Source organism: Apium graveolens, chromosome 5 (genome assembly GCF_009905375.1).
Source record: "Apium graveolens cultivar Ventura chromosome 5, ASM990537v1, whole genome shotgun sequence".
Classification (NCBI taxonomy): domain Eukaryota; kingdom Viridiplantae; phylum Streptophyta; class Magnoliopsida; order Apiales; family Apiaceae; genus Apium; species Apium graveolens.
The window spans coordinates 117,948,924-117,964,081 of NC_133651.1; the positions used below are offsets into that span (position 1 = coordinate 117,948,924).

Here is a 15,158-nt window from a genome sequence, read left to right on the forward strand (position 1 = left end):
GAGGTAATGAAATTGTATTTAGACATTGTAATTTTAGAAGGTTAGATTCTTTTTTCATACCATAACCTGTAAGCGATCCTGAATAATGAGGGGTTGTCTGTATAATTGTTTTAATATATAGGTTTATATTATTTAAAGTTGTGTAGTGACACCCAATCCTGATCTCGGATTTGGGGGTATCACAGTTCGTATCAGAGCTACAGGTTATTTGTCCCTGAAATAAGAATAGGTGGAAGTAAGATAGGATTGGCAGGTGGTATAAGATAAGAAAGATCCTAGGTATACTCATTTTGAGTTTGAGTTGAGTGTGCATTAAGAATAGCAGATCCGATATGGATCAGTAAGACAGGACATTGTTAAGAGAAGTACGAGGTGAATATATTAACGCTATAGATATATTGAGTTCCTAGTTCCTATAGTTCTGAGGAATCTACAACTCGAAGGAGATTGGGTAAGTTACCCTGCTTTTCATATGATCTTACAGGAAAATGCGACTGAATTCTGTGATAATTTTGGGAAGAAAGAAAAGTTCTAGTATGAGCCAACTTAGAATTGCGAAATCGGTTAAGCTCCAGACTGGAGGCAACGCGTTGATTGAAGCTAACAAAGAGCCAATATTGCAAGTTTAAAGGCACCATTGTGATGAGTAGTTTTTTTAGCACTTTTCGGGCACCGCGTAAGGAACGATATCTACCCTATGGGATATACTAAAGATTAACAAGAAGATACGACCCTATGTACGGATAGAACGTTGAATTGCGTCAATCAGTGGTAACTACGACCTTAAGGACAACGATGAAAATATCAAAGATAGTATCGGACGTCAGCATCGTAGTTAGAGTTACGAATAAAATGGTATGCAATGATAAATGAAGTTTTCGGTGACTAGTGAAGGCGAACTGGATTCAATAAAAAGCAGAAGAGGTATTGCAGTTGAAGAATCTTAGGTGGTCGTTTCCTAGATTAGGTACCTTGTTGTGGTTGAATAGAACAACAACCAAGTCATATAGTAAGGATGGACAGATGTTGATCTTCAGAACTCTAAAACAAGTTTTCAAAAAAGGCTTTCTTAACAGCATTTCTAAAAGATCTTTACACAAAATGAGTTTTTAAAATTCGGTTGTCGAATTACTACTTGAGTTCTTGTTGTTATAAGTATTAGATTATCCGGAAGAATATTTGATCGAACTCAATATTGTTAAACCAGAGGGCCAAGTAGAGCCGCTAATACGGAGAAGTTTAAAATTTTCTTCGGAAGAAGAGTGCAAACCTTGTCGAATAGTATCAAAAATCGAATCAACATGCATCAACGTTATTTATCCAATTCCTGGCATTATTAAATTTTAAAATAAGTTCGTTGACCCAAAAGAAGCCGAGGATGATTGAAGAAAATGGAGGAATCTTCCAGATGATTGAAGAAGAATAATATCCCCATCGACGAAGTCGGGGTGTTGCAGAATCAATGGCTACGTTACGCGACATAGAAGAAATTAGAAATTATAATTATAAATTACGAAAGAACGCGATTATGATCGAACTACTAAAATATCAAACATTGAAGCATGACATTAAAAAAATATGAAATCTACATGGCAAGGATGAAGCAAGGAGTTAAGACGACAAATCCAACAAGAAGACAAATATGCTCAAATTGTTAAAATGTTAAAGGTATTTCCAGAAGATTTTCCGAATCTATTATATGACGGGGATCTGAAAATATGTTACTCGAACGAGCTCTAAAAGTGTGCATGAGCGAAATGTAGATGGCGACCAACGGTGAAACTCTTTTCCACGGCGGCGTATACTCTTTTTGATTTTTGAATACGTGTGAGCTTCTTTCAGTAATAAATATATGAGACATGAAGGAATGAAAAATTTATTGTATCCCTTTAAAATTATTTCTCTTTTCAGAATATTTCTTTTTGATTGAGACAAGCAGTGTTATGATGTGACGCTTTGTCAATATGACGAAGAGTCTGGTGGGACGCCACTTAATCATGTGTTGTATGCCATATAGTATGAAAGACTGGTCATCTTGATTACAAATATGGTTGTCTCATTTCTATCTAAATCATCATTCATTATTTTCTCTTCCATTATGACTTATTGATTTATAGATCCTTCCGATTGTTTCCTTGTACTCTTATTCTTTACAAAAGATTTCCAATCAGAATCATACTCACAAATTCTCTTCTTGTATTAATTCTACTCTTTGAGCGTTCTAAAAGAAGTAAAATAACCTCGTGTAGTGGATGGAATTACTTGTTGAGTATAAAGATGATTACTAGCCAATAAACGGTGGACAGGTCCGTGCAAAGAAGAATCATTATGTCAATAACGTGGTTGTCACGACAACATCAAATTAGAAGCGGAAGTCTGTATACGTGATATGTTTCAAGTCTAAGATTATGAGCGTGATTTAAAGTAGTTAGCAAACTGTATGAGGAAAATTAACCATTAAAATAAGTAAGTGAACTTGCGTACACCAGACGAGGCAATCGATCGATGGGACAACAGAAGTAGATGAAGGAATTCTCAACAATGACCCAGACAAGCGATTAATACGTGAAAAGGAAAAACTTACTTCAATCACAAGGAGATGTTTGTCATGAAATTTCAAAATCGAAAAAATCTCGAGTATAGTGAATCCCAAGCGTGTTCTTCAAGGAACTGTTACGACTCCTAACCAAGTAAGTTAGTTACGGTAAATTCAATACTTATAACCGGGCCAGTGAAGAAGGTTTCATATAAAAAGACATAAGTGGAAATGAAGAAATGGGGATTCAATTGTGAAATTTCTTAAGAAGTAACGCTTTGAACTAAATAAATTCTCACAATGTTGGTTGAAACCACGTCTTGGTAATCTGAAGTTATACAAGTTAACTAATGAGAAGATGCATATATTCTTAAGGGTAGAGCAATTGTTTGATCAGTTGAAAGATGCAGTATATGTTCTTAAAAGCATCCATATACAGGTATGAGCCGTGGAGAATAAGATTAAAATATTTCTTTAGAATGGATTTATAAATAGATATCAGTGATATGAATTGTTAATTAGGGAGCTTAATGATGAACTAGAAGAATCTTGGAACAATGAGAAACAACAGAATAATTTTATATTCACTAGTGGAGTTCCGAGATATTTTGAAGGAATAAATGAAAGGTATGGTTATGTCCCTAATTTGGTAAAAAGATGTATGCTATGCTAGTCAGTAGTATATGTAGATATCAGTATGATATGTTCTGAAGTATGGTAAAATGATGAGTTCATGATGGTGGATTGATTTGGATTGGTTGGTTGTTTGATTGTGGGTGTCGGCTTAAGTCCGACTGGTAGTCCATAATATAGAGGAGATGCTGCCCAAATTTTTTTGAAATACCCTACCTTTAAAGTCAAAAATATACTTCCGTGTGTTATTAATATTCATGTTGATACTCCAGATGATTGCGATCTCGGTTCTTAAAAGAAGTGGTTGTAGCCAGACTGACTTTATATGATTGGTCTCTGATTTCATTTAGCTAGCCATCACTTGGTTCGATTGATCAATTAAAAGAGTTAATTAGTTAATTTTACCAACTTATGGCCAGTTAAATGGAAATCGATTCCAATTAGATTAAGTCAAATCTTGATGTGATTTTCAGATCCGAAGTCAAGGCAATGAGAAATTTGGAGGAAGTAAGGACCCCAGTAGAATTCATAAGTTTAGCGGAATCAGCACGATGTTACGGCAAGTGTGCGAGGCTTTAATTGGATAAATATGCCCTTTACAATAGATAAGAGAATTAAAATGTTATTTGCACATACGAGTGAGAAGAACGTTTTGAAGAACTAAAGGTTCGAGGTAAGAGCCAAGAGAAGGAAGGAAGAAAATGAAGAAGAAATTAATAACTACATCAATATGGATGTTGTTAGACGATCAAAGAGATGTCATCATCTGCAATAAGGTTTTATTGAAGGACTTAAGGGAAAGATGATGTATAGTAGGCATAGATCTCAACAATTTAAAACATATCTTCAATACAAAAAAGCCAGAAATGTGACAGAGAATAGTTGGAGTGGATTAAAATGAAAGTTGTACGATTAGCGATGGTGTAAGTAAGGTTAAGAAAGTAGCTAATAATGGATTTTGATAAGAATTCAAATATTTATAGAAAGATTTCATTCCAGTGTTAATCACAGAATGGTTTGCCTAATGATAACCCAAATCAGTACAATTAGAAAGAAGAAATCGCTTATGTTAAGAAGAGACAATGAGTCATGAGAATGGAGAACTTGGCTAGAAAGGAAAGTGGAATCAAAAGGATGATAAAGAAATTTTATAAAATTGTTCAGGATATAAGAAAGTTATGAACGTTAGGATGCCAAAGCTAATGTAAGGCATGGAGTGAGACGCCTATACTTGGAGATATGAAATTCATTCGAAGACTGTGATTTATTATGGAAAGTTAAACGAAGGTATTGACTGACATGGAATAAGATTGGAAATAGACGAACATATAAGTAAAGGTCATACTTATTGAAGAATCAAAGCCAACATCAGAGGGTGAACCTATTACCGCAACCTTTTCAAAAATGAATATAGCTCATTAAGGAGCAATATAGAGAATTACTTAAAAACTAGAGATAAAGTAAGCGTTATGTAAATTATTAAGGATAGGTTAATTAAACCCAACCATTCTTTTGTTAACAAATACTTTACCTGAGGAATAAGTTGATATTGCTACAAGGAGATTGTGGCACGCTATCAGATTCAAGTATGGATTGGAATTGATTGATATTATTACTTAATTTAATATTGTTGGACATCAGTAAAGTGAAGAATTTGAAGAAATACATGTAAATTAAGATTGGAAATACACCCCGGGAATATGGTTAAGTACCCAGAGCTGAAAAAAATATCTAGTGACCCAACATGAAGACAAAGTGGGGGAAAACGTCAGTTGAATCATTATTGATAGGTTATCCCAAACCTTGTCATACTCTGTTATTAATAAACAGTTTATCCAGTAAAGAGGTTAGTTGCTGCTTGAGGAAATGGTGATACGTCATTAGATCCAAGAATTGAGGGTAAAGGGTCAACACTATTTGACTGAAGATTTGCTAGAATTATTTAGAATACGGTGAATTATGTCGAACTAGAATAATATATACCACTTATAGATGAACAAACATTAAGTAAGACGGAACTAAAAGAGAGGAATTTGGCTAAGTATTATTAACTCAAGGGATTCAAGTTATTTCGAGAATATGATGCAAGACATAAATGTCAAAGAAGACTTTCGGATAATATGACATAACGAAAAGAATAGACGTTAGCATTCAGCTTTGAATGAGAACTCCTTGGAACCAAAATAAATGATAATATGCGTTAGAATATGCGGGTGATACCTTTAGGTTAATAAATTTTCTCTATTCAATTCTGAGTTAGGGAAATAAGATATGATAATATGTTTGTGCATCAATCGTACCAGTTGAGATTTTCTCGTTAACTCTTAACTCTAGTGTAACTTCGAGAATGTTGGAAATCAAATACGCCATGGCCTCAATATATCATTCACAGATGAAGAAGAAGATTACGGGAATGATTAAAGAGCCACAAATGCGACGGAGAGCGATTACAAACTAGGTTATTTGAACAAAAGAAACATATGGGAATGAGGTTCAATAATGAGTAACGATTGGAAACTTTCGTGAGCGCGAATTACTAGATTTAGAAAGAAAAGAAAAATTTATATGCATTATGCTGGTCCTCTTGAGACTGTAAAATAGGCATGATAAATGTAATTGAGTAAGCTTCATCGCCACATGTATAACAGATTCATAGGGTGTTTATATGTATATATTCAGAAAGAGTAAAATTTGACTCCATTATATATAAACTGGAGACTTGAGTTGAGTTATATGAGCAAGTAATAGAATATGATGTCAGCAAGAGGCTGTTGAGTAATGATTGATGTTGTGAGTTAAAATTTACGAAAAAAATTGTAAGGTTGAGGGATCAACCTGAGAAAATGGAGATGAGATACTTAAATATATCATTATATGATCCTTAGTATGATTCTGAGGACAGAATCCTTTTAAGGGGGGAAGGATGTAACATCCGAGACATAGCGTGTAATTATTTTTATGAATAAATGATTGTTATGTGATTATAATGTGAATTTTTTGTGAATTATTTGATAATTTATAATAATATTTGGATGTTTATATATAATAAAATGTGATTATGTTAATTATAATATATCCAGAATAAAATATAGATAATTAAGGTATTTTTCTGGTAATATTTGGAGTGTTATATGATTTTATAATGATTTATAAATTTAATTAATTATTTTCTAAATAATTACGAAACTATTTTATAAAATCGGGAATCGTCCAACTTCAACCGTTTTTACGTTTTTACAACTCAAAACTCTTTTGAAAACTCCTTCCTAACCCAATCTGGTAATTCCGGACATTTTCATGTTTAATTTTTTCGATCCGGATTACGGTTTGACCCGTGCGCGTCCTGGCGCAAAATTTTTGATACGATAATCATTTCGAAAAATCAACAAAACCCGTATTCTCAAAAGACGGGATAATATTACATTATTTTGTATAAAATATTTTATAAAAAGCCCGGTTTGGATAATTATCCAATAAGGGTAGCAAATCAGATCGTTTTTGCAGTTACTTAGCGGCTAAGTAACTAATTTATCGATCCAATACGATCCAAAATGAACCAAGATTCCATAAATATAAATAGCCTTTTTATTATTTTATTTTATTCGTATAATCATACCCAGTCAGTTAAAACTGATAAAATACAGAGAAAACCCTAATTATTCGTTACGTTCTTGAAAATCAAACTCTCGAACGAAGGCGTTATCGAACTCCGATTCGGGCATGCCATATATCAAATCGAAGCTCTCGAAAAGTAATTTCTGAATCAATCAACCATTTTAGTGCAGAAATCAAGGTGATTTTCTTATTTATTTATTTATTTTCGAATTATTTGATAATTAAAATATGAATTTTTGTTCTTGATATTGTTTGTGTGATTTGATGTTATAATCATGTAGATCTTTTCTTTCTGATCATTTTGGTATATTATATGACTGATTTGGAGTTCAATAACATATATAAAATTGAGTTTGATCTTCGAATTTGTGAATTAGGATTTATAAGTTTAATTGTTCTTAATTAGAAATTGGGCGTTTGTTCGTTAGGGGTTATTGTTGTAAATTGATTATACTATCTTGTAGATCGTCGAAAGACGAATTGAATGAGGTATATATGATTAACGAACGGTCGCCGGAAAGTGTTCGCCGGAAAACCGAGCCCAGCGGCGGCATTTTTTTTCAGTCGAGCTTTCCGTTCATTCCTGTGATTTATTGATAATATGGTATATGTGAATGAGTTTCTGGATGATTCCCATTAATTTGGCAATGTTCTGGAACATTTTGAGGCCGCCGGAAAAGCTCCATGGCGGCGGCCATAGAGGTCCGGCCGGCGTGAGATAGATGGCAAGGAGGGGGGGAATTACAGTTTCCACCCATATCCTTTGTAAAACTTGTACATTTAATATTCCTGTTTTAAAATCTGTCAAAAATCCGATTTTAGTTTTAAAAATATTTAAAAACAAGATTTCTGATTTATTATTTTTAGAAAATGTATTCTCTTTTTGTAATATTTTCAGAAATTGATTTTTTATTTATTTTAAAATTCCAAAATTTAGTATTTAATTTCTGAAAATTATTTTTAAGTTAAAAATAAATATTAATTATTTAATTAATTAATATTAGTTGATAAATAATTATTTAATTAGTTAATTAATTTATATATTAATTGATTCATTAATTTAATTAGTTATTAATTAATTTTATTTGATTATTTAATTAGATTTAATTATTTATTTTTGATTTAAAAATTCCGGAAAATAGTTTCGAACTTTAAAATATTATTTTAAATTATTTTCAAGGCTCGATAATTATTATAAAATTATTTTAAAGTCATATTCGGGTGTTCGAACCCTCTTATTTTATTATAAAATGATCCGGACACCCGTTTTTAATTCCGAAAAATGTTCAAAAATTCGTACTAAATAGACCGTTCGTCCATTTAATACGAAACGAATGCCTCTAGACTCAGAAAAATATTTTTCTTCTATTAAAAATATTTTCGAGACTTAAATTCTTTTGTATCAAAAGGGCATTTGTTTTATAAATCATTTTGAGTCGATTATTGATCGATAAAATACTCTTTTGACTCGATTTCGACTCTAAACGTATCAATAACTATCTTTCGACGATTCAACTTATGTGCTACATGAATTATGAGACTATGTGTTATACGAATAACATGATTATGTGACTTATGTATACGTTTTATGTGATTTATGAGTCAACATGTCTTTTAAATGTTATTTGATTGAGATGTGATCATTATCTGTTATAATCGGGCGGGTAGATGATAAAGATAAACATATAGGTTAGACAATGATATATTATCAGTTAATTGAATGGTATCTTTTATGAAAGATACCCATAATGCGAGGCAGTGCAGCCAGACAGAGATTATAAAAGTAAAGCCTGATTACTTGTAGTCTTGAAACGAGTGAATTCAGAATAGAGATAAACCTGAAATGGTGAATGACAAGAAAGGTCAAGTAGCCTGTCAAGGGAAATACAGATACACCAGGACTGAGTGATATGGCAGATAGTTAAAGATCAGAGTATTATAAATTGAGGCAAGTATTCCTACACTTTCTTCTAAAATACTGCAAATATTTCTTCATTCTTATTCTAAGTTCAGAATAGTTAAATATTTTTATATTTCACTGCAATTACTCTTATTTATGCAAGTGCCTTTTTGATCTTGTTCCTTGATTATCGATTGATCTCTTGAGCAAGTACCCATACTTTCGGGTTATTTGCGAACCCTGAATTGAGATGTTTTGAAATCAAAATGATTTGACATCAAAATACTCCACGGGCTGGATGGTTACGATGAGGGCCAGTGATGAGCTGGACCCTAAGGGCCAGAGATGGCTGGTCCCTTGATTATTAGGCCATAGTTGCTTGGGTACCCTATATGTCGGTTGGGTCTATGCAGTTGGGTATAGATCTGCACTATATCCTGACTGATCAGCAGGTTATAGTGCATATGTTGGTTTATAGTGTCCGGTCTAATTTATTGTTGATCGCCATTAACGGCATTCCTTCTTGAATAGTTTATAATTACAAAATCAAACAAAGATTTGATTCAAATGGATGAAACATTGAAACGTTCACTGTTCTTTTACAGAAAAGTGTGATTTATGATTATAGGCCAATGCGGGCCGATGTTTTGTTCGCTCAAATGTTTTAAATAAATAAAGATGTTTTGAAATCATTCAACAATCGTTTCCAAGAGTTTCTTTGATCTGATACCTGGAAACCATTTATGATACTTGCTGGGCATTTTTGGCTCACTCTTGCTTTTTGAACTCTTATTTCTTTCAATATCAAATGAGGACAAAAGTGAATAGCTTTTAATAGACAGCAAAAATGGTGAGATTCCAAATGAAGAAATTTGGAGGTGTCAGAGTGATCAATACGAGGAAATTAGTAATGAGGTAATGTAATTGTATTTAGAAATTCTAATTTTAGAAGGTTAGATTCTTGTTTCATACCATAACCTGTAAGCGATCCTGAATAATGAGGGGTTGTCTGTATAATTGTTTTAATATATAGGTTTATATTGTTTAAAGTTGTGTAGTGACACCCAATCCTGACCCCGGATTTTGGGGTGTCACAACGGTTCACCCGAAATGTTGGACGCATCCCTGTCCCCCGAATGAGGATAACCTACTAGATAACAGGATATGTGATCCCAAGCTCTTGGGTGCAAAGTGTAGGATGACTCCAAAATTCTCCAACGAGGACACCCGTTGAATGGAAGAACAGAGCTCCCAAAGCACACACCAATGTTAACTTCGCATCCCCAACGAGGAAACCCGTTGAATACATGAGGAGGTCTTCAATCATCAAGCATACCCCTAGAGGCCTTCAAACTTTTCATGAACATCCCCCTCCTTGACCGACCACACATACAAGCCATGATTCGCATCTCTCTAAGATAGGGCGCGCCCTCGCTCTATAGGGTGCACCCACTTCCTCTTGTATTGCAATCTCACGTCCAAATAGCCTATATCATGTATTTCACTTAATGAGGGCACGTCCTCCTCTCATGCATTGCGACCTAAAAGTTAATTCTTCATTCTTTTTCCCAATTTAATTCCAATTGACCCGTTCTTGACCCGAGATGATCCAAATACCAAATTTTGGCTATAAATACTCCGATACTCAATCAAGCTTTAAAAATTAATCAAGCTTTAAAATTTGTTTAAATCTTAGTATGATATGCTCGTATATTGTTTTCCTCTTTGCTGATTAATTTTTTCATTTTTGTTGTCTGTAATTACTTAGGCTCGCGATTAGAAGAACTTGTACCGGTGCTGCCACCGCTATGCGTTAAAGATCTTCCTTTGATAAAGACAAACAACCCTGAAACACTCGATCAATTAGTAGAATGCATGGTAAAAGAAACAAAGGCTTCATCAGGGCTCATTTGGAACTCTTTTGGAGAACTTGAAAAGCCTGCATTGGCCACACTTATACAGGACTTCCCCATTCCAATCTTTCCAGCAGGCCCATTCCATAGATACTTCTAGCTTGTTCGAGTAGCTTGATCCCGCATGATCAGACCTGCATTTCTTGGTTAGACAAGCAAGAATCCAACTCTGTAATCTACTTCAGCTTCAGAAGCATTGCAGCAATTAGTGATTAACAACTCATGGAAATAGTTTGGGGTCTTGCTGATAGCAAGCACCCTTTTGTGTGGATGATTAGGCCTGGATTGATTTGCGGATCTGAATGGATTGAATCATTGAATGGTTACCTAGAAATGTTGGATGGTCCGGGATGCATTCTAAAATGGGCTCCTCAACAGGGTGTACTAGCTCATTGGAGCATTTTGGACGCATAATATATGGAACTCGACATTAGAGAGTATCTGTGAAGGGATACCTATGATTCGAATGCGCTTGTTTCACTGATAAAATGGTGAATTCTAGGTACATAACACATGTTTGGAGAATTGGGGTGCACTTGGAAAATGGAATAGAAAGAGCACAAATTCAAAGGGAATCTGGTGGAGAAAGAAGGGAAAGAGATAAAAGAGAGAGCTGCACAATTGTTAAGAAGTGTTTGCAGCAAAGTGGATCATCGAAGTAGTCTCTTGAGAGCTAAGTATCTTACATTGTATCATGTTAAATACAAGGATTTTTTTTCTTGTTCCTAGTTTAGTGGTTAAGGCTTTTGAGACTGCATTCTTTCAAAAAAAATTTATATAAACTAGTGTCTTGATTGAAGGAATGCTTGCTGGTATCCGCCTATTATATAAACTACATGTAGGGTTAACTATAAGGGAAATTTAACATTATTAGGAAAACAATTGTTCACAATAGGCTGATAGAAATAGTCATGATAAACAAGACATACAGATAACACTATAATTGACACCTTCAAAAACCCCTTAGAATGCTCTCATTTCAAATTCAGGAACAGGCAGGCTCAACTAAAAAACCATCAATTACCAAACACCTCAGAAGCATTTTACCGGATTATGAAACGAGGGACAGAGAAGCTATCAACCAATTCGCCAAACAATAACAAATGAAATAAGAAAAGGATTTAATCAAAGTGAAGAATCCCATATGAAAAGATAAAAAGCATTAAAGCTTACAAAGGGAAACAGAGAAAACTGATGCATAAAACTTATCTTTGAAGAAAAGAGAGGATATTATACAACTCATCAGATCAGCAAAAGGGCCCTGAAACAAATCATACTAATGTCTTTCTTAGAAATAAGATATATAATTTATCAAAGAGAAGAAATCAAGCACATCTTGATAAACTTGTCCTCTTTCCCCCTATAATAACTAATCCATTGCCCAGTTTCTCGACTGTAGAACTATATAAATAAGATTAGGATACTTTTTTAAATAGAAATTTCAATTCCGAAAGGCCTGATGATTAACTCTAATCGTCGCTGGTGCTAGATGCCCAAGCACAATGAAAACTTTAACATTTTGTTGTAGCCCATGTTAACCTCACCAGCCATTTTTCATTACTAAGAAGTGCATACGAATCATATAACCCTAAATGGGGAGGAATAAACTTAACAGGGGTAGACGCTAAGCACCGCTGCCTGCAAATTATTGCATTTCATCAGTTTGCGAGGAAATTCAAATGAGTGTTTATAATCAAGCAAAACTACCAATCATTAGGATATCCAAAATTAGGCACGATTTGCAGTGACATTCATCATCTTAATGCCCTCAACCAACTTGTTCAAATTATTGTGGGAGTCTCCCCCTTCATTCACAGCTTTCCTCGCCACTGTAGCCATTTCCTTTGCAGATTTCGCAAACTCCTCCTTCCTCACCTCCATTAGATCTCTAACAGCTTTTTCTATACTTGATCTATCACAAGTATCTTTTATGTCCAATCCAAGCTTCCAAACCTCTCCAACAAATCTACTATTGATCTGCTGATCAGCAAGGTATGGCCAACAAATCATTGGCACCCCTTCGTATATACTTTCCAAAGTTGAGTTCCATCCACTATGAGTCAAGAATCCACCTATTGCAGGGTGAGCTAGAACCTCTTCTTGTGGAGCCCAAGTTACCGTATAACCTCTTGCCTTGGTTCCCTCTTCCAGCTCTTTAGGAACTTCTTTTTTATCACTATTATCGGCCAGTAAGTCTATCCTAATTACCCACAAGAATCTGTGCCCACTATTGACCAGACCATACCAAAATTCCATAAGCTGCTCTTTGGTTACCGTGGCAAGACTTCCAAAACTGACATATATAACCGACTTCAATGGTTGCTCTTCGAGCCACTTGATGCAGCTCATGTCCTCCTCCCTTAAGCTGTTTGAAAAGCCCATCGTTGAGGAAGTTGTTTCTAGCTCCAGTCGGGCCTTGAGGTGTGCATGAAGCGGTCCAATTGTGTAGATATTTGGGATTTTAGTGCGCAATTGAGAAATAATAGGTCCCTCAAGTTGTTCAAATGTATTGAGTATAAGGCCTTGAGCTCGAACAGTTTGCTCAGTCTCCATACAAAACATCCTGATAAAACTAGTATCACCCATGTCAGGAACACGAAACAGACTAGGCAGATCACGTCGCCTGAGAAAAGCTTCCATGCCCGGTACGCTTTTGATAGGAAGATCCATGTCATCTCCTCCTAGATATATGAAGAATCAATATACGAAACTCATAAATTGTAAACACATCTTATTTTAAAATATAAGTAGTAAGTAGCTAACCTCCAAAAGGACATTCACGGGATTCAATAAGTTTGTCCAAGCAAAAGTAAGTCCAAACAGAACAAGGGCTAGCAGTACGAAAGTAAATAACAGGAACACCAGTCTCTTCACCAACATCAAGTGTTAATTTCATGAGTCCATCTGTAATAAGACAAGTAACTGGCCTTGTTTGTCCTTTGCCAACCAGCAGATCCATAAGAAATGGTTTAACTGTTTTCAAGGATTCGTATAAGTTGAGAAATAATTTCATTTGGCCGCCATCTCCTTGGGAGATGTTTTCGGGCAGCATCTGAAAACGGAACCCAGGATATTTATCGTACCAGGAAACACCGTTTGTGTTCTGCACGAGACGTTTATGGTTTTCGACAGTTACGAGGTAGGTGACGTGGATGCCAGCAAGGCACAGGAGCTCACTCAGTTTGAACATGGAGTTCATGTGACCTTGCACCGGAAACGGAAAGATTACCACATGAGCTGGGATGCTTGTCGGATCTGCCATTTTTTTCTTACAGAATCAGAAATTGCAATTGCAAAGATTGTGTTTTTCCTTTACGGCAACTGCTTGACTGAACAAGCGGCCCTCCTCTTCTTTAAGAGGGTCGACTTGGACCAAGTCAAATAAGTACACGATTCATTTTGCACCACTCGATTCTGACGAGGGGAGAAACTGCTTATCGGAGGGGTGGACTAGTTGGTAATTACAATTTTATCCCTCGCTTCTTCTATTTTTTTGGGTCAATTTTTCATTCATTTCAACCCGCGGAAAATGAATTAACCCAATCCTTAATTTGGCCGACCAAATCGAATCATTGGGGACAGTGAGTTAATTAAGTTATTTTTTAGTTGGGCCGTTTGTAATGGAAGTCAAAATTTAGATAAATAAAATCTTAATCCGACCCAACCCACTTATACTATACAAGCATATTCCATTTTAGAATTATTACATTATAGGCTCCAGGCCCGTTTGTACTCATTTCCTTTGTATTTTAACTATCGGTTATTTAACCTACTATATTGAATCATCCAATTGAAAGATATTTGATGATCAGTTATAATAAGTGTCCTTTTAAATAATATTATAGTCCCGTATTCTTGTTTTTTTGATAGTTTTATTTCCTGGAACAATTAAATAGCAGCACCTTGTTATTTTACCACTACAAACACATGATAATTTCATTAAATTAAGCTGTCTGGTGTTTGTTGTATGTATATTGACTAGGTTATCCCGATTAACCTAATCAACCCAACTCGGCCCAACCCATCACACAGTTAATAGGGTTGGATTTTATAATTTTTTTGAGTTTAATGGGTTGATAGTTTTGTAACCCATATTAAATGGGTTGGGTAGCTAAAAGGGGCAAACCGACCCAACCCAACTCATGTGCAGCCCTACCTCCCACTCCGCCATGCGCAGGGACGGAGCTAACAACCGGAGTTTGGGGTGGCGAATTTTTTTCGGAATAACTAATATATATTTTTAATTTATTATTTATTAAATAAATTAATACATATTATTTTTAACAATTTCAATGTACAAAATATATTTGAATTCCTGTATCTAAATTCATAAGTATTGTAAATATCAGTAATATTAGTACTAAATTCATAAAATTTATATATTTTTGAAGGGACGAAAATTGAAAATAAAATTTTTTTACTGCTAACTATATAAATATATATTTTTCATAAATTTTAATATTATTTCATGATTATACCGGAGTTTGGGGTGGCGGCCACCTGCCTCCGTCCCTGGCCACGCGTATCTCCGACCACACTTTGACAATTCGGAAAACGGATC

The 15,158-nt window shown here is 34.8% G+C and overlaps 1 protein-coding gene and 1 pseudogene across 1 annotated transcript; one reads left to right on the top strand and one right to left on the bottom strand.

Moving 5' to 3' along the window:
• The first annotated feature begins 869 nt into the window (after positions 1–869).
• LOC141660337 (UDP-glycosyltransferase 76B1-like) lies at positions 870–11,533 on the top strand (annotated as a pseudogene).
• A 149-nt stretch (positions 11,534–11,682) lies between these two features.
• Positions 11,683–13,986, bottom strand: LOC141724415 (7-deoxyloganetic acid glucosyl transferase-like). Its single transcript, XM_074526566.1, has 2 exons — positions 13,361–13,986; positions 11,683–13,278 (listed from the first exon to the last, which is right to left on the bottom strand). The coding sequence occupies exons 1-2, from the start codon at positions 13,857–13,859 to the stop codon at positions 12,326–12,328; spliced, it is 1,452 nt and encodes a 483-aa protein (XP_074382667.1). The 5' UTR covers positions 13,860–13,986; the 3' UTR covers positions 11,683–12,325.
• Positions 13,987–15,158: the final 1,172 nt, after the last annotated feature.